Source organism: Manis pentadactyla, chromosome 1 (genome assembly GCF_030020395.1).
Source record: "Manis pentadactyla isolate mManPen7 chromosome 1, mManPen7.hap1, whole genome shotgun sequence".
Taxonomy (NCBI): Eukaryota; Metazoa; Chordata; class Mammalia; order Pholidota; family Manidae; genus Manis; species Manis pentadactyla.
This window is the reverse complement of record NC_080019.1, coordinates 68,287,064-68,307,336: the sequence shown is the minus strand read 5'-3', so window position 1 is coordinate 68,307,336 and position 20,273 is coordinate 68,287,064. Positions and strand designations below refer to the sequence as shown.

At 38.9% G+C, this 20,273-nt stretch overlaps 1 protein-coding gene across 6 annotated transcripts in view; it reads left to right on the top strand.

The window, feature by feature from the left end:
- The window catches only part of PPP2R3A (protein phosphatase 2 regulatory subunit B''alpha), a 270,561-nt gene that overhangs the window by 225,611 nt on the left and 24,677 nt on the right, over positions 1-20,273 (top strand). For all 6 annotated transcript variants that reach the window (XM_057498104.1, XM_057498095.1, XM_036877361.2 and 3 more), the window contains 3 exons: positions 16,224-16,399; positions 16,937-17,055; positions 18,881-18,987. In XM_057498104.1, coding sequence (XP_057354087.1) covers positions 16,224-16,399; positions 16,937-17,055; positions 18,881-18,987 — 402 coding nt within the window. The remainder of the gene's footprint in view (positions 1-16,223; positions 16,400-16,936; positions 17,056-18,880; positions 18,988-20,273) is intronic.

Genomic DNA, 20,273 nt, shown 5'->3' with positions numbered 1-20,273 from the left:
TGCGTTTCTATCTTTTTTACATCTACTACAGGTTATTTCTCTGTGTAGTATTTCTCTGTAGAAATACTACAAGTTATTTCTTATTACAGAGAAATAACTGTACACTTTTACTCTTCCCCCTGCCATAAAACAAAAAAAACTTTGCTTTTGAGGTCACATTTTATTTATTTTTTTTTGAGAGGGCATCTCTCATATTAATTGATCAAATGTTTGTTAACAACAATAAAATTCTGTATAGGGGACTCAATGCACAATCATTAATCAACCCCAAGCCTAATTCTCAACAGTCTCCAAACTTCTGAAGCATAATGAACAAGTTCTTACATGGTGAACAAATTCTTACACAGTGAGTAAGTTCTTACATGGTGAACAGTACAAGGGCAGTCATCACAGAAACTTTCAGTTTTGATCACGCATTATGAACTATAAACAATCAGGTCAAATATGAATATTCGCTTGATTTTTATACTTGATTTATATGTGAATCCCACTTTTCTCCCTTATTATTATTATTTTTTTAATAAAATGCTGAAGTGATAGGTAGATGCAAGATAAAGGTAGAAAACATAGTTTAGTGCTGTAAGAGGGCAAATGTAGATGATCACGTCTGTGCCTATAGGCTAAGTATTAATCCAAGCTAGACAAGGGCAACAAAACATCCACAGATGCAGAAGATTTCTCTCAAAACAGGGGGGGGAGGTTCTAAGCCTCACCTCTGTTGATCCCCAATTTCTCACCTGATGGCCCCCCTGCGACTGTGCCTGTCTTAGGTTGTTCCTCCCTTGAGGAATCTTACCCGTCTCTGGCTAACCAGTTATCTTCTGGGGCCATACAGGGAAATGTAAAGTTGGTAAGTGAGAGAGAAGCAATATTGTTTGAAATGGTTAGCTTTTTACTTCTTTGCATATTTATGCCCTGTGGCTTCTATGCCCAGCATTTGTCTTGAGGTATCTTTTCCACTTGGAAGAATTATGATACTCGGTAATTTCGATATGAGGCATGAATTCTACTTAAGGGTTGTAATTAGGAAGGAAGAAGAAAAGCTATAGAAATAGCAGACGGAAGAAAACATGGGAAGATTGATTATTTCTTTGACATATCTTCTTGTAGAGTAACTTCAGCATGTATAGGTTTTAAACTACTAATTAAATTGTGTACACACATTAACATAATAGGAATATAGCTACATAACCAAAGCAGACCTACAATTACCAGCCATCTCCAGTGAAACCAAAAAAACCAGTTACGCACCCTAGGCATTTGTGAAAACTTATCAATGATATGATGGATATTGTCTAAGTGAATTTGAATAGTTTGAGAAAAATCAGACAAATTAAAACAATGCATTCCTGGGAATTGTTCACATCCCATATGTTCTTCTAACAGTAGATAGTCTATAGTTGCAATATTTTGGAGCGCTGCAACTTGCACTTCTCCTAATTCTTGGTTGAGTTCCGACAGTATAGATCCAGTCAAATTTGTTGTTTTACTGTATGGACAGGCCAGCTTAGATATCTCCTTCTTCATTCCAATGGCAAGTCCAGGAACCGGTGGGATGAATGCAGCTACAACTGCAACAGTGCCAGGATCTTTGTTGAAGTTTTTTAATGATCATCTTCTGGAATGACTCTTCCAGAGAATGTTGATGTTGGAAGTTCTTCTTCATATCGTATCTTAATTCGTTTTCTCGGTAGCCAAATTAGCCTTTGATCCTCTGTATAAACACAAACAAACCCTTTGCCCACACTTTGATATGCCCTTTATACCATTGTGAAGAACTTATTGGAGATCACACTGGAACTGCTTTTTTTTTTTTAAGAGAAAGGAATATTATCAGAAAAATGTATTTCCATAGATGATCATCTGACACCCTTTAAATGATCAAAATTAAGGATATTTAAAGCGTGCATTAATTGTTTATTTACAGTTAGTTTAATCCTATCAGGGAGTAATCCTCTTTTTCTTTCTTTTTCTTTTTTTGTTATCATTAATCTACAATTACATGAAGAATATTATGTTTACTAGGCTCTCCCCTATACCAGGTCCCCCCCCACAAACCCCTTTACAGTCACTGTCCATCAGCATAGCAAAATGTTGTAAAATCACTACTTGTCTTCTCTGTGTTGTACAGCCCTCCCCTTTCTCCCACCTTCCCCACTATGCATGCTAATCATAACACCCCCTTTCTCCTTCCCCCCCTTATCCCTCCCTACCCACCCATCCTCCCCAGTCCCTTTCCCTTTGGTACCTATTAGTCCATTCTTGGGTTCTGTGATTCTGCTGCTGTTTTGTTCCTTCAGTTTTTCCTTTGTTCTTATACTCCACAGATGAGTGAAATCATTTGGTATTTCTCTTTCTCCGCTTGGCTTGTTTCACTGAGCATAATACCCTCTAGCTCCATCCATGTTGTTGCAAATGGTAGGATTTGTTTTCTTCTTATGGCTGAGTAATATTCCATTGTGTATATGTACCACATCTTCCTTATCCATTCATCTACTGATGGACACTTGGGTTGCTTCCAATTCTTGGCTATTGTAAATAGTGCAGCGATAAACATAGGGGTGCATCTGTCTTTTTCAAACTGGAGTGCTGCGTTCTTAGGGTAAATTCCTAGGAGTGGAATTCCTGGGTCAAATGGTATTTCTATTTTGAGGAACCTCCATACTGCTTTCCACAATGGTTTAACTAATTTACATTCCCACCAGCAGTGTAGGAAGGTTCCCCTTTCTCCACAACCTCGCCAACATTTGTTGTTGCTTGTCTTTTGTGGTTTTTTTTTTTTTTTTTTTTTTTTTTTTTTTGTGAGGGCATCTCTCATATTTATTGATCAAATAGTTGTTAACCACAACAAATCTCTGTATAGGGGGGTCAATACTCAATGCACAATCATTAATCCACCCCAAGCCCAATTTTCGTCAGTCTCCAATCTTCTGATGCATAACGAACAAATTCTTACATGGAGTACAAATTCTTACATAGTGAATAAGTTACATGGTGAACAGTGCAAGGGCAGTCATCACAGAAGCTTTCGGTTTTGTTAATGCATTATGAACTATACACAGTCAGTTCAAATATGAATATTCATTTGATTTTTAAACCTGATTTATATGTGGATACCACATTTCTCTCTTTATTATTATTATTTTTAATAAAATGCTGAAGTGGTAGGTAGATACGAGATAAAGGTAGAAAACAGAGTTTAGTGTTGTAAGAGAGCAAATGTAGATGATCAGGTGTGTGCCTGTAGACTATGTGTTAATCCGCGCTAGACGAGGGCAATAAACATCCATGTATGCAGAAGATTTCTCTCAGAACATGAGGGGGGAGGTTCTAAGCCTCACCTCTGCTGCTCCCCATTTTCTCACCAGATGGCCCCCTGCGACTGTGCCTGTCTTAGGTTGTTCCTCCCTTGAGGAATCTTACCCGTCTCTGGCTAACCAGTCATCTTCCGGGGCCATACAGGGAAATGTGAAGTTGGTAAGTGAGAGAGAAGCCTTATCGTTTGAAAAGGTTAGCTTTTTACTTCTTTGCATATTTATGCCCTGTGGCTTCTATGCCCAGCATTTGTCTTGAGGTGTCTTTACCACTTGGAAGAATTATGATACTCGGTAAATTCGACATGTGGCACGAGTTCTATTTAAAGGTTGTGATTAGGTAGGAAGAAGAACAGCTACAGAAGTAGCAGGCAGAAGAAAACCTGGGAAGATTGATTATTTCTTTGACATATCTTCTTGTAGAGTTACTTCAGCATGGATAGGTTTTAAACGACTAATTAAATTGTGCACACACATTAACATAATAGGAATATAGTTACCTAACCAAAGCATACCTGTAATTACCAGCCATCTCCAGTGAAACCAAGAAAACCAGTTAGGCACCTTAGGCATTTGTGAAAACTTATCTATGATATGGTGGATATTGTCCGACTGAACTTAAACAGTCTGAGAGAATTCAGATAAACTAGAACACCCCATTCCTGGGGACTGTTCATATCCCATATGTTCTTTTAACGATAGTCTGTGGTTGTAAGATTTTGGAGTGCTACAATTTGCACTTCTCCTAATTCTTGGTTGAGTTCCAACAGTATAGATCCAGTCCAATTTTTGTTTTACTGCATGCACAGGCCAGCTTAGATATCTCCTTCATCTTTCCCATGGCAAGTCCAGGAACTGGTGGGATGAGTGCATCTACACCTGTGACAGTGCATGGGTCTTTGTTGAAGTTTTTTTTTTTTTTTTTCTGATCATCTTCTGTCATGAGTCTTCCCGAGAGTGCTGATGTTGGAAGTTCTTTTTCATATCGTATCTTAGTTTCTTTTTCGGGGTAGCCAAATTAGGCTTTGATCCTCTGTATAAACACAAACAGACCCTTTGCCTACACTTTTATATGTCCTTTATATCATTGTGTAGAACTCATTGGAGGTTACCACACAGGAACTGCCCTTTTTTTTTTTAATCATTAATCTACACTTACATGACGAATACTTTGTTTACTAGGCTCTCCCCTATACCATGTCCCCCCTATATACTCCTTTACAGTCACTGTCCATCAGCGTAGCAACCTGTTGTAGAATCACTACTTGTCTTCTCTGTGTCGTACAGCCCTCCCCTTTCTCCCACCCCGCTATGGATGCTAATCTTAATACCCCCCTACTTCTCCCCCCCTTATCCCTCCCTACCCACCCATCCTCCCCAGTCCCTTTCCCTTTGGTACCTGTTAGTCCATTCTTGAGTTCTGTGATTCTGCTGCTGTTTTGTTCCTTCAGTTTTTCCTTTGTTCTTATATTCCACAGATGAGTGAAATCATTTGGTATTTCTCTTTCTCTGCTTGGCTTGTTTCACTGAGCAAAATACCCTCCAGCTCCATCCATGTTGCTGCAAATGGTTGGATTTGCCCTTTTCTTATGGCTGAGTAGTATTCCATTGTTTATATGTACCACATCTTCTTTATCCATTCAGCTATCGATGGACATTTAGGTTGCTTCCAATTCTTGGCTATTGTAAATAGTGCTGCGATAAACATAGGGGTACATTGGTCTTTCTCATACTTGATTGCTGCATTCTTAGGGTAAATTCCTAGGAGTGCAATTCCTGGGTCAAATGGTATGTCTGTTTTGAGCATTTTGATGTACCTCCATACTGCTTTCCACAATGGTTGAACAAGTTTACATTCCCACCAGCAGTGTAGCAGGGTTCCCCTTTCTCCACAGCCTCGCCAACATTTGTTGTTGTTTGTCTTTTGGATGGCAGCCATCCTTACTGGTGTGAGGTGATACCTCATTGTGGTTTAAATTTGCATTTCTCTGATAATTAGCGATGTGGAGCATCTTTTCATGTGTCTGTTGGCCATCTGTATTTCTTTTTTGGAGAACTGTCCGTTCAGTTCCTCTGCCGATTTTTTTATTGGATTATTTGTTTTTTGTTTATTGAGGTGGGTGAGCTCTTTATATATTTTGGACGTCAAGCCTTTATCGGACCTGTCATTCTACAAATATATTCTCCCATACTGTAGGGTACCTTTTTGTTCTATTGATGGTGTCTTTTGCTGTACAGAAGCTTTACAGCTTAATATAGTCCCACTTGTTCATTTTTGCTGTTTTCCTTGCCTGGGGAGATATGTTCAAGAAGAGGTCACTCATGTTTATGTCTAAGAGGATTTTGCCTATTTTTTTTTCTAAGAGTTTTATGGTTTCATGACTTACATTCAGGTCTTTGATCCATTTTGAATTTACTTTTGTGTATGGGGTTAGACAGTGATCCAGTTTCATTCTCTTACATGTAGCTGTCCAGTTTCGCCAGCACCATCTGTTGAAGAGACTGTCATTTCGCCATTGTATGTCCTTGGCTCCTTTATCAAATATTAATTGACCATATGTGTTTGGGTTAATGTCTGGAGTCTCTAATCTGTTCCACTGGTCTGTGGCTCTGTTCTTGTGCCAGTACCAAATTGTCTTGATTACTATGGCTTTATAGTAGAGCTTGATGTTAGGGAGTGAGATCCCCCCTACTTTATTCTTCTTTCTCAGGATTGCTTTGGCTATTCGGGGTCTTTGGTGTTTCCATATGAATTTTTGAACTGTTTGTTCCAGTTCGTTGAAGAATGTTGCTGGTAATTTGATAGGGATTGCATCAAATCTGTATATTACTTTGGGCAGGATGGCCATTTTGACTATATTAATTCTTCCTAGCCACGAGCATGGGATGAGTTTCCATTTGTTAGTGTCCCCTTTAATTTATCTTAAGAGTGACTTGTAGTTTCCAGGGTATAGGTCTTTCACTTCTTTGGTTAGGTTTATTCCTAGGTATTTTATTCTTTTTGATGCAATTGTGAATGGAGTTGTTTTCCTGATTTCTCTTTCTATTGGTTCATTGTTAGTATATAGGAAAGCCACAGATTTCTTTGTGTTAATTTTGTATCCTGCAACTTTGCTGTATTCTGATATCAGTTCTAGTAGTTTGGAGTGGAGTCTCTGGGGTTTTTTATGTACAATATCATGTCATCTGCAAACAGGGACAGTTTAACTTCTTCTTTACCAATCTGGATTCCTTGTATTTCTTTGTTTTGTCTGCTTGCTGTGGCTAGGACCTCCAGTACTATGTTAAATAACAATGGGGAGAGTGGGCATCCCTGTCTTGTTCCCGATCTCAGAGGAAAAGCTTTCAGCTTCTCGCTGTTCATTATAATGTTGGCTGTGGGTTTATCATATATGGCCTTTATTATGTTGAGGTACTTGCCCTCTATACCCATTTTGCTGAGAGTTTTTATCATGAATGGATGTTGAATTTTGTTGAATGCTTTTTCAGCACCTATGGAGATGATCATGTGTTTTTGTCTTTCTTTTTGTTGATGCGGTGGATGATGTTGATGGATTTTCGAATGTTATACCATCCTTGCATCCCTGGGAGGAATCCCACTTGGTCATGATGTATGATCCTTTTGATATATTTTTGAATTCGGTTTGCTAATATTTCATTGAGTATTTTTGCATCTACATTTATCAGGGATATTGGTCTGTAATATTCTTTTTTCGTGGGGTCTTTGCCTGGTTTTGGTATTTGGGTGATGTTGGCTGCATAGAATGAGTTTGGGAGTATTCCCTCCTCTTCTGTTTTTTGGAAAACTTTAAGGAGAATGGGTATTATGTCTTCCCTGTATGTCTGATAAAATTCTGACGTAAATCCGTCCGGCCCAGAGGTTTTGTTCTTGGGTAGTTTTTTGATTACCGTTTCAATTTCTTTGTCGTAATTGGTTTAACTTTTGTGTTTCTTCCTTGGTCAGTCTTGGAAGGTTGTATTTTTCTAGGAAGTTGTCCATTTCTTCTAGGTTTTCCAGCTTGTTGGCATATAGGTTTTCATAGTAGTCTTTAATAATTCTTTGCATTTCTGTGGAGTCTGTAGTGATTTTTCCGTTCTCATTTCTGATTCTGTTGATTTGTGTTGATTCTCTTTTTCTCTTAATAAGTTTGGCTAGAGGCTTATCTATTTTGTTTATTTTCTCAAAGAACCAGCTCTTGGTTTCATTGATTTTTGCTATTGTTTTATTCTTCTCAATTTTGTTTATTTCTTCTCTGATCTTTATTTTGTCCCTCCTTCTGCTGACTTTAGGCCTCATTTGTTCTTCTTTTTCCAGTTTCGATAATTGTGATGTTAGACTATTCATTTGGGATTGTTCTTCCTTCTTCAAGTGTGCCTGGATCACTATATACTTTCCTCTTAAGACTGCTTTTGCTGCGTCCCACAGAAGTTGGGCTTTGTGTTGTTGTTGTCATTTGTTTCCATATATTGCTGGATCTCCATTTTGATTTGACATTGATCCATTGATTATTTAGGAGCGTGTTGTTAAGCCTCCATGTGTTTGTGAGCCTCTTTGCTTTCTTTGTACAGTTTATTTCTAGTTTTATGCCTTTGTGGTCTGAAAAGTTGGTTGGTAGGATTTCAATCTTTTGGAATTTTCTGAGGCTCTTTTTGTGCCCTAGTATGTGGTCTATTCTGGAGAATGTTCCATGTGCACTTGAGAAGAATGTATATCCTGTTGCTTTTGGATGTAGAGTTCTATAGATGTCTATTAGATTCATCTGTTCTACTGTGTTGTTCAGTGCCTCCGTGTCCTTACTTATTTTCTGCCTGGTGGATCTATCCTTTGGGGTGAGTGGCATGTTGAAGTCTCCTAGAATGAATGCATTGCAGTCTATTTCCCCCTTTAGTTCTGTTAGTATTTGTTTCACATATGCTGGTGCTCCTTTGTTGGGTGCATTTTTAGAATGGTTGTATCCTCTTGTTGGACTGAGCCCTTTATCATTATGTAATGTCCTTCTTTATCTCTTGTTACTTTCTTTGTTTTGAAGTCTATTTTGTCTGATATTTGTACTGCAACCCCTGCTTTCTTCTCTGTTGTTTGCCTGAAATATGTTTTTCCATCCCTTGACTTTTAGTCTGTGCATGTCTTTGGGTTTGAGGTGAGTTTCTTGTAAGCAGCATATAGATGGGTCTTTTTTATCCATTCTATTACTCTGTGTCTTTTGATTGGTGCATTAAGTCCATTTACATTTAGGGTGACTATTGAAAGATATGTACTTATTGCCATTGCAGGCTTTAAATTCGTGGTTACCAAAGGTTCAAGGTTAGCCTCCTTAGTATCTTACTGCCTAACTTAGCTTGCTTATTGAGCTGTTGTATACACTGTCTGGAGATTCTTTTCTTCTCTCCCTTCTTATTCCTCCTCCTCCATTCTTCGTATGTTGGGTGTTTTGTTCTGTGCTCTTTTTAGGAGTGCTCCCATCTAGAGCAGTCCCTGTAAGATGCCCTGTAGAGGTGGTTTGTGGGAGGCAAATTCCCTCAACTTTTGCTTGTCTGGGAATTGTTTAATCCCTCCATCATATTTAAGTGATAATCGTGCTGGACACAGTATCCTTGGTTCAAGGCCCTTCTGTTTCATTGCATTAAATATATCATGCCATTCTCTTCTGGCCTGTAAGGTTTCTGTCAAGAAGTCTGATGATAGCCTGATGGGTTTCCCTTTATAGGTGACCTTTTTCTCTCTAGCTGCCTTTAAAACTCTTTCCATGTCCTCGATCTTTGCCATTTTAATTATTATGTGTCTTGGTGTTGTCCTCCTTGGGTCCTTTCTGTTAGGAGTTCTGTGTATTTCCGTGGTCTGTTCGATTATTTCCTCCCCCAGTTTGGGGAAGTTTTCAGCAATTATTTCTTCAAAGACACTTTCTATCCCTTTGTCTCTCTCTTCTTCTTCTGGTACCCTATAATACGGATATTGTTCCTTTTGGATTGGTCACACAGTTCTCTTAATATTGTTTCATTCCTGGAGATCCTTTTGTCTCTCTCTATGTCAGCTTCTATGCGTTCCTGTTCTCTGATTTCAGTTCCATCAGTGGCCTCTTGCATTCTATCCATTCTGCTTATAAACCCTTCCAGAGTTTGTTTCATTTCTGCGATCTCCTTTCTGGCATCTGTGATCTCCCTCTGGACTTCATCCCATTTCTCTTGCATATTTCTCTACATCTCTGTCAGCATGTTTATGATTCTTATTTTGAATTCTTTTTCAGGAAGACTGGTTAGGTCTGTCTCCTTCTCTGGTGTTGTCTCTGTGATCTTTGTCTGCCTGTAGCTTTGCCTTTTCATGGTGATAGGAATAGTTTGCAGAGCTGGGACAAGTGATGGCTGGAAGAACTTCCCTTCTTGTTGTTTGTGGCCCTCCTCTCCTAGGAGAACAGCGACCTCTAGTGGCTTGTGCCGCGCAGCTGCGCGCAGACAGGGTTTCTGCTTCCTGCCCGGCTGCTATGGAGTTAATCTCCGCTGTTGCTGTGGGCGTGGCCTAGCTCGGGCAGCTACTCCAAAGTGGTGGAGTCGCGTTAGAGGGGGAGCAGCCAGGAGGCTATTTATCTCCGTGAGAGGCCTCCGTGCTCCCTCCTGCCCAGGGGGTTAGAGTGCCCAGAGATCCCCAGATTCCCTGCCTCTGGACTAAGTGTCTGGGACGCTTCCGTCTGGTTTTGAGGTCCCTGTCCCTTTAAGACTTCCTAAAAGCACTCACCAAAAAAAAAAAAAAAAAAAAATTTGGTAAATAAATAATTAAAAAAAAAAAAAGAGCTGCTCACTTTTCTTTGTCCTAGGTGGCCGGCCTCAGGGACCTGCTCATCGGTCTTGCTGACCTGTTTCCCTAGTATCCAGCACCTCACACATGCACTGTGTCTGCACTCTGGCCCGGATGGCTGGGGCTGGGTGTTCGGCAGCCCTGGGCTCCGTCTCCCTCCCGCTCTGCCTGCTCTCCTCCCACCGGGAGCTGGGGGGAGGGGCGCTCGGCTCCCGCGGGGCCGGGGCTTGTATCTTACCCCCTTCACGAGGCGCTGGGTTCTCGCAAGTGTGGATGTGGTCTGGATGTTGTCCTGTGTCCTCTGGTCTCTATTCTAGGAAGAGTTGTCTTTGTTATATTTTCATAAATATATGTGGTTTTGGGAGGAGATTTCTGCTGCTCTACTCACGCCACCATCTTGGCTCAGGAGTCCTGAGGTCACATTTTACATTTTTTATCTTGTATATCCCTTAACTATTATTAAACATTTTTTATCTTATATATCCCTTAACTATTATTAACGTTATCATTATTCTTGCCCCTTTTGTCTTTCAGTCTCATACTAGCACCTTTATATTAATCCACCATCACTTTTCCAGTGATATTTATACTTTCATATGTTTTCTTCTATTAATTAGTGCTCTCTTTTCAGCTTAAAGAAGTCCCTTGAACACATGTCTTTTAAGGCTGGTTTATTGCTCAGGGACTCCTTTAGCCTTGTCTATGTGGAAACTCCCTGTCCTTCAATTGTGAATGATAACCTTGCTGGGTACTGTACTCTTGTTGGGAGATTTTTTCTTCAGCCCTTTGAATATATCATGCCACTCCCTCTGGTCTGCTAAGTTTCTGCTGAAAAATTTACTGACATTCAAGGGAAACAAAAGCAAAAATGAACTCATGGGACTACATCAAACTAAAAATTTTCTGTATGGCAAAGGACACCATTAACAGAACAAAAAGGCATCCATCCTACAGCATGGGTGAAGATGTTTGTAAATGACGTATCTGACAAGGGGTTAACATCCAAAATATATAAAGAACTCACACCTCAACACCCAAAAAGCAAATATCCTGATTAAAAAATGGGCAGAGGATATGAAGAGACAATTCTCCAAAGAAGAAATTCAGATGGCCTACAGACACATAAGATGCTCCACATCACTAATCATCAGGGAAATGCAAATTAAAACCACATTGAGATATCACCTCACACCAGTTATGATGGCCAAGAACAACAAATGCTGGTGAGCATGCAGAGAAAGGGGAACCCTCCTACACTGCTGGTGGCAATGTAAGCTGGTTCAACCATTGTGGAAAGCAATACGGAGGTTCCTCAAAAAACTGAAAAAAGAAATACCATTTGACCCAGGAATCCCACTCCTTGGAATTTACCCAAAGAACACAACTTCTCAGACTCAAAAAGACATATGCACCTCTATGTTTATCGCAGCACTTTTTACAATAGCCAAGATAGGGAAACAACCTAAGTGTTCATCAGTAGATGAATGGATAAAGAAGAGGTGGTACATATACACAATGGAATACTATTCAGCCATAAGAAAGAAACAAATCCTACCATTTGCAACAACATGAATGGACCTGGAGGATATTATGCTCAGTGAAATAAGCCCAGCGGAGAAAGTCAAATACCAAATGATTTCCCTCATTTGTGGAGTATAACAACAAAGCAAAACTGAAGGAACAAAATAGTAGCAAACTCACAGACTCCATGAAGGGACTAGTGGTTACCAAAGGGGAGGGGTATAGGATGGCGGGTGGGGAGGGAGGGAGAAGGGGATGGAGGGGTATTATGTTTAGTACACATGGTGTGAGGGGTCATGGGGAGAACAGTGTAGCACAGAGAAGGCAAACAGTGAATCTGTGGCATCTTGCTGCACTGATGGATAGTGACTGCATTGGGGTATGGGTGGGGACTTGATAATATGAGTAAATGTAGTAACCACATTGTTTTTTCATGTGAAACCTTCATAAGAGTGTATATCAATAGTACCTTAATAAAAATTTTTTTAGAAATCTGACATTCTTAGGAAGGTTCCTTTATAAATAACAAGTTGTTTTTCTCTTGATGCTTTTGCAATTCTTGTCTTTAACTTCGACCCTTTAATTATAATCTTGTTGTTGGTCTCTTTGGTTCTTGTTATTTGGAATTCCCTATGTTAGAGAAGTTTTCAGCCATTATTTCTTCAAATAAGTTTTCTGTCCTTTTCTTTCTTTCTCTTTCTGAGACTCTAATGTGAATTTTGGTCTACTTGATGTTACTCCATAGGTCCCTTAAGCTGTCTTCACCATTTTCATTCCTTTTTCTTTTTGCTACTTTTATTAGGTGCATCCAACTGCCCTTTGATTTTACTGATCCTTTCTTCTCCTTTGTCTAGTCTATGGTTGAATTCCTATTGTGTATTTTTCAGTTGAGTTATTGTATTCTCAGCTCTGTGACTTCTGTTAGATACTTTATCTTTTCTCTCTTTGTTCAAGTTCTCATTGTGTTCATCCATTCTCCTCTGAGATCAGTGAACATACTTATGACCATTATTTTAAAGTCTTTATCAGGTAAATCACTTACTTCTGTTTCATTAAGGGCTTTTTTTGAGGCTTTATCTTTTTCCTTAGTTTGGAACATATTCCTCTGTTCATTTTACTTGTCTTTCTGTAATAGTTTCTACACATTAGATAAAACAGCCACCTCTTTCAGTCTTAAAGTATAGAGAACCTTATACCCTCATGTAGAGAACCTTATTGTTCAACCCTGCCCTCGCTCTTGGTTGTCTCTCAAACTTTTGAATTATCCAAGCAGCCTATTTTATTTTCAATGGTTCCCAGTCGGTGAGGATGTACCGAGACCTGTCAGTGTCCTCGGAGGATCTCGGTCAGCACCTAGAATCATTGTGATGGGAAGCCACACCCTCAGGCAGCACCTTTTAAAGATCAAATATATACAGTTCTGTGGGACTGCAAGTGTAAGCCCCACTGGCCACCAGAGTTAGGAACTGGAGGTGTCCCCTGGGGAGCAGTAACAAAAATTGGAGCACCATACAAGCATATAAACTCCTTTCTGGGAAATACCAGCAAGTTGGCATAAGGCAAAGGGAGAGTGCAAAGATGGCATCCATTGGCCTCCATTCCCTGAAAGCACCTCCATAGGCCCCAAGATGCATGCCAAGCCTGAAGCCTGCCACTCATGCTGGAGCTCCAGCAAAAGCAAATAGCCCTCTTTCACCAAAAAATGGGGTATGTTTCAGTCTCCTGTCTGTTCAGTGACCTTGGTGTGACAGCCAGCCAAGAACTCTGATTGTTACAGTCCCATGGGACCCGGGAATGAAAACCCCCCTGCTTGCCACCAGAACCAGGCAATCGCTGGGTGTTCCCTAGCCAGCAACTGAAAAAAACAGGGCTCCACCCACAAAAACTGGGTACCAGATGCATGTAAAGGCTCCCTCTGGGAGATAATGGTGTGGAGTAAGGCAGAGTGAAAATGTAAAAATGGGGCTTGCTAGCCTCTGTCCTGGGAGAGTACCCCAGGGGGCCCCTAAATGTATGTTAGAGGCCTGCCTTTTAGGCCACGGCTTTAAGATAAGGAAATGAACCTCTTTCCCGGGATGTATGGCTGCCTGGCAGCTGCTTCTGACTGGGTTTTGGGGTAGAGAACCCAAGCGTACAAGCCTTTTAAAGCCATTTCTCACTTCACTGTAGACTTGGGGTCTTATGGCCACAAGCCTGTTGGTTTTCAAAGCCAAGTGTTTTGGGGAATCATCTCTCAGTTGTAGGTCTTAACACTTGGTTGGGTGCCCAGTGTAGGGCTAAAACCCTGTACTCCCCAGAGAGAAGCTCTAGGCTCTGAGTTCCCTCATTATTGTGGTTCATCACATGGTGGGGTGTGGTTTAGGGTGAGATAGTGTCTCAGCCTCTCTTATTTGCTTGGATGTGGGGTTTTTTCTCATTTGCCCAATGTATAAGAGTCATTCAGCTATTTAAGGCTTTTTTCAGAGAAAATTGTTCTGTGTGTAGCTGCAGATTTGGTGTGTACATTGGAGGAGGTAAGTTCAGGATCTTCCTACATTGCCCTCTCAAACTGGACCTCTGAAGTCAGTAATCATGAAGAGGTGGCTGTACTCTCATGTTCATTGCTACAGTATTCACAACAGCTAATATATGGAATCAACCTAAACTTCCCTCAATGGATGAATACAGAAAATATCTATAGATGGGTGTACACACATACAGTGGCTTATTCAGCTTTTAAAAGAAGGAAATCCTGTCATTTGCAAGAACATGGATGAACCAAAAGAACATTATGCTAAGCAAAATAAGCCAGGAACAGAAAATTTAAAAAGTACTGCATGATCTCACTTAAATGTGGAATCTAAAAGAAGTAAAACTCACAGAAGCAAAGAGTAGAGCAGTGGTCACCAGGGATTACAGGGAGGAGGAAATGGGGAGGTACTGGTCAAGGGTACAGAGTTGCAGCTATGTGGGGTGAATAAGTTCTGGGGATGTACCGTGGTGACTGTAGTTAGTAATACTCTATTGAATACTGGAAGTTTGCTAAAAGGGTAGATTTCATGTCCTCTCATTCCCTCATCCCCCCCACCTCAAAAAATGTTAACTATGGGAGATGAGATAACAAGTGACTTTACTATAGTAATCATTTCACTATGTATATCAAATTTATCTTGTACATCTTAAATAATACAATTTTTACTTAAAATGTTAAAAATATTTTTAAATAAAATTTAGTTACAATAAAAGAGTATGAAGGAAACAAAATTAATTATGTATCTTATTTAACCCAATATATTTAAAATGTTATTTCAATATTTAATCAATGTAAATGTAAAAATACTGATATTTTACTCATTTTCTTATACCAAGTTCTTCAAAACCGATTGTATATTTTTTGCACTTAAAAACATCACAAATTGGACTACATATGGCTAGTGGCTACCATATTGTACTGTGTAGATTTGAACAGAGTTTCATTAAAAGAGATAGATAAGAGGGCAAAAAGGGGGGAAGAAATAAAATGATTTAAGAAAATTCCAAGAACTAAAGGATACTAATTTCCAAATTGAGGAGGCTCTCTGAAAGTCAAAAAAAAAAAAATAGATTAGACCCAGACCAAGGCACTTCATCATGATATTTCAAAACACCAGGGACTCAGAGAAACCTCCACAGGATTCCAAGAAAAAAATTAACAACAACAAAAAAAGAAGAACAGGTTATAGTCAAAGGATCAGATATCCTGGCTTTAGCCTTCCCAACAACAATGCATAGAAAGGGCACTGCCTTTAAAATTCTGAAGGAGAACCACTACCAAGCTATAATTTTGCAACTAGCCAAAATACCAACCAAGTTAGGGGGGTAGATAAAAGGTGTTTTCAGCTGCCCAATATCTCAAAGAATTTACCTGGCACTCACCCTTTTTTAGGAAGCTACTGAAGGATGTGTTACACCGAACAAGGAAATAACAAAAGAATGAGGAAAATGTGAGATACTAGAAACAGGAGAAAGGTGAAAGGAATCCCTAGGATGAAACCGAACGAGGCCTGGAGATCAACCAGTCCAGATTAGAGAATGTCAGAAAGAACTGAGAGAGACTTCACTGAGAAAATCCAATGGATAGAATACCTCATGGGACTCATTATGGATATAGAGAACCAGCAGAGATTTGGGGGTCAAATTAGTAACAGATACACAAAAAACTGAGCAAAGAAAAATACAAAGTTATAAACACTCAATGCTAAGTAATTTATATTAAGAAGTTGGGAAGGGCACGTAGGCAAAGTAGAATGAATGAGTGATTGAAGAGTTGGAATCTCATCTTTTATGGTGTGAAATTAATACACAGTTTCTAAAACAGAAATGTAAGAAATAAACAATATAGGTATCTTCCCTGAAAATAGAAAGAATAAAAACCAAAATAATCAGGCATTGAAAATGGTTGGTTCTGGGGAAGAGAAAAGGAGGATTTGTTTTTCTAACACACTATAAAACTTCATCTCTCTAAGTCTAAAGTATACACATATGTAACTTATTTAAAAAGAAACCCAGGCAGTAATAAATCTGGGTGCATAAAGGACCCTTACCACCAGACCATGCTAATGAGCATCCTTATCTCCTAGCACTGAGTATTGGTTCCGCTGCATGGATGTGGATGGAGATGGTGTACTCTCCATGTACGAGCTAGAGTACTTCTACGAGGAGCAGTGTGATAGGATGGAAGCCATGGGCATTGAGCCCTTGCCATTCCATGATTTGCTGTGTCAGATGCTTGACCTGGTGAAGCCAGCCAACGATGGTAAGATTGAATAAAGGGCCATTTACAATGGTCACCCATGTAACAGAGTAAGGTACATAATCTGGATTGTCCTCAATTATTTAACTTTCCAGTTTTCCATGTGGGCTTCCCAAATATAGAAGTGTGTAAGTTTCTCCTTTACTGTTAGTATAGAACCAACAACCAATGGGAAATCCTGTTTAAGAAATGGGATTTTTTCCATATAAACAGAAGGCAGACTAATGAGTGCCAGGGGTTGGGGGCTGAGGAGCAATAAATAGGGAAGTGCTTTCAGGGTACAGTTTCCTTTGGATAGAAGAAATTGTTATGGAACTCAACAGTGATAATGGTTGAGCAACATCATGAATGTACTAAAAGCCACTGGATTGGATGCTTTAAAATGGTTAAAATAGTGAATTTTATGTTATGTCAGTTTTGCCTTAAAGAAACGGGATTTTTATAATAAAATAAACATACATAAACTTCTAAACTTTAGTAAAAGTTTTTTTTCACTTGCCAGTACAGCCCTTGAAATTTACCAGATTTATTTTTACATAGGCAAAATAACTCTACGAGATCTGAAGAGATGCAGAATGGCTCACATCTTTTATGACACTTTCTTTAATCTGGAAAAATACTTAGACCATGAACAGAGAGATCCCTTTGCAGTCCAGAAGGTACCAGTATATTTTTAACTCCTCTTCGAGGGCTGCAATATTAGGGGCTGCATGCTACAGATAAAAATGGTCTCTACCTACAGGAATCTTGGTATTTAAAGAGGTAACATTTAAAATATTTCATCACATACTGAAAAGAGAGAATAAAGGACCTGCAGTACATGTCTCCCACAGCTAATCTTCAAGTTCAAGTAAGCTGCATCTGCCTATGACTGAGTGAACTGTATTGCCTATGTACTTACATCTACATTAGAAACTAGTTACCAAAAAAGTTCTGAAAAAAATATGTCCCTTTAACTTAAAAAATATATCAATACTCACATTTGTATTACAAAGATACTGAGCTTGATTGAATTGTACCATTCATTTCCGGGATACATGGTAAATAGCTTTCCCCATCATAATGAAAACTAGAAGCTCTTCCTGATAGACAGCCTTCAGATAATCCAACACTTTTTCAGGTGTCAGTGGTTGCTGTGCATAACCATCAGTTTGAAGTCATATTCCACACCGGAACAGAGATGAGCACCCTTTCCCACACACAAAAAACGATGTACCCTCAAAAAACTGGACATAAGATCCATGTCCAAAAAACACACAAAAAAGCAGAATACTACCAGTTCCTCTTCTATTTCCCTGTTTGAAAAGAAAAATATGTTAATAGGAAACGTTTCCGTTGAATCCTATAGGAGTACAACTACAGGAAACTTTCCATGTTTTCTTTTCCTTCCACATGTTGCATACCTGTTTGATATAAATAGTAATAAGAATATGAAGATCACCTTCTAAAAACAAATACTCTGTACCTGATATTGGGACATATCAAGATGTATTATCAGTAGCCTAAAATTAGCAGCATATTTCACTAAATTTAAGATGCCCCATTATTTTATATACCTTTAAGCAAGAAAACACAATGACAATTATAGGTATAAAATAATACATGCTGATTTCAGAGATGTTAATAGGCTGAGGTGGGAGGGTTCTTAATATGGATTAAAAATCATAACACACTGGTCAATATTTAGATAATTGAATTCTAGGCATGACCAACCTTACATCATAGGGTGATACTAAAACAAGTTATTTTCATCATGGAAAAACATCATTTTACCTGGAATATATAATCCAAGATGCTGCCTATACTGCAGAAGAAAAGAATTTGTGTTATAAATTTTCCTTTTAAATTTTCACCTTTAAGTTTTACTTTCCTTTGTAAGAGTTGGTAATACATCAATATTTGCTCTGATCCACAAAGAATATTTTTAGTCAGAAGTGCTTAATAAATTCAAGCACTGTTCAAAGAAACCCTGGTTATATAGAGATGAAAAAACTCAGTATGTAAGGAATGGGTGTATAGAGGCAAAGAAAAGAGCAAAAGGTGGCAACCAAGCATATACAGTAAAAGCAGGGAAATGATCTGAGGAAGACAGGCTGTTTCCAGGAAGATAGTGCAGGTGATAGGGTGTCTGAGGTGGCTTTTAAAGAAGCAGTAAAAATTTGCCAGAAGAAGCAGTGATGCATTTCAGGTGTGCATATGCAAACCGCAGGTGACCCAGATAGCTGCTGCCCTGCCAAGTCCCAGGGGAGAAGGAGCTAGACAAAGCTCTGATTACAAGGCTAAGGAATTCATCATCATGAAACTGCTAAGCAGTTCATTATGATTTTGTGATTGGAGCTGTAGAAAATCACTTTACAAGTGTTACTTTAGCACCTTTTAACCATGTTGTAAAATATTTTTCAGTGATATACACATTTGTGATGACCTATTTCCAGTTTTTGTCTTTGATTATCTGTGTTTCGGTGGTATCTTCTTTCCAATCAGGATGTTGAGAACGATGGGCCCGAGCCCTCTGACTGGGACAGGTTTGCTGCTGAGGAGTATGAGACTCTCGTCGCAGAGGAGTCGGCCCAAGCGCAGTTCCAGGAAGGGTGAGTGAGTCTCCCTGTGTCTCTTGTACAACTTCTTTAATGAAGTAACTGTATCAGAAATATTCAAGCCAACTTAAAAAAACAAGCTAGAAATCCTTTCCTATTTTTGACATTTTTTTAACATACAAATGAGTGATCTTAACTAACATTAGTTGAATATTTTCCCCAGCTGTCTCCTCTTTCCTTCTTCATTAATTTTCTGGAAAGTCTTCTCATGCCCCATTTCCTTTAATGGAGTTGTACCTTCCACTGGAAACTAAGACTATTGTGCAGTCATACTACTTTGTTAGTGATGATAATAAACCATATAAATACAGGAGGTGGCTAAAAGAACTGAGCTCCTATAAATAACAAAAACAGTCATGTTTAAAACAAATCTTTATCATACATGGTTTTGTGCATTCAACCCTGAACAGTAAGTAACTTCCACATAGAATTTATAATAGGGTAGAATATATAATTCCATAAAGAAGCCACGGTTAAGAAATTAAAGTATCCAGGACTTGTTAACTGCTTAGAACATTTCAACAACTTTATAATTTGTTGGCTCTTTCCATCATCTAGTGATTCCTTTAGCAAGCCTTAGTCATTGTTTCTCAAAGCCTGTCAATTAATCATTATTATTAATGTAATGCATTTTTGAATATGCAATATATGCATATGATTTAATATTCAAAGAAACAAGAAAAAATAATAGAGGTTTCCTACCACCCAGTTCTCCTGCCCAGAAGCAACCACTGTTATCATACCCTTCCAGAGACAATCTCTCCCTTTCCCTCATAAAGGTTCTCATACTGTCTCTCCCTCCCTCATACATGTATATACATATGCACACAAATGTACAGGCATACCTCAGAGATAATGCTGATCTGGTTCCAAACAACTGTAATAAAGCAAGTACTGCAATAAAGTGAGTCAAATGAAGTTTTTGGTCTCCCAGTGCATATAAATGTTATGTTCACACTCTACTGTAGTCCTTTAAGTGTGCAACATTATGTCTAAAAAACACTGTATACCTTAATTAAGAAATACTATATAGCTAAAAATGCTGACCATCATCTGAGCTTTCAGCAAGTTGTAATCACTGATCACAAATCACAGTGACAAATATAATATTAGTGAAAAAGTTTAGAATGGTGCAAGAATTACCAAAATGTGGCACAGAGACATGGTAAGCAAATGCTTTGAAAAAATGTACCAGTAGACTTGTCTGAAGGACATTGGTTTATAAAAATTGCAATATCTGCAAAGTACAATAAAGCGAAGCACAATAAATTGAGGTTTGA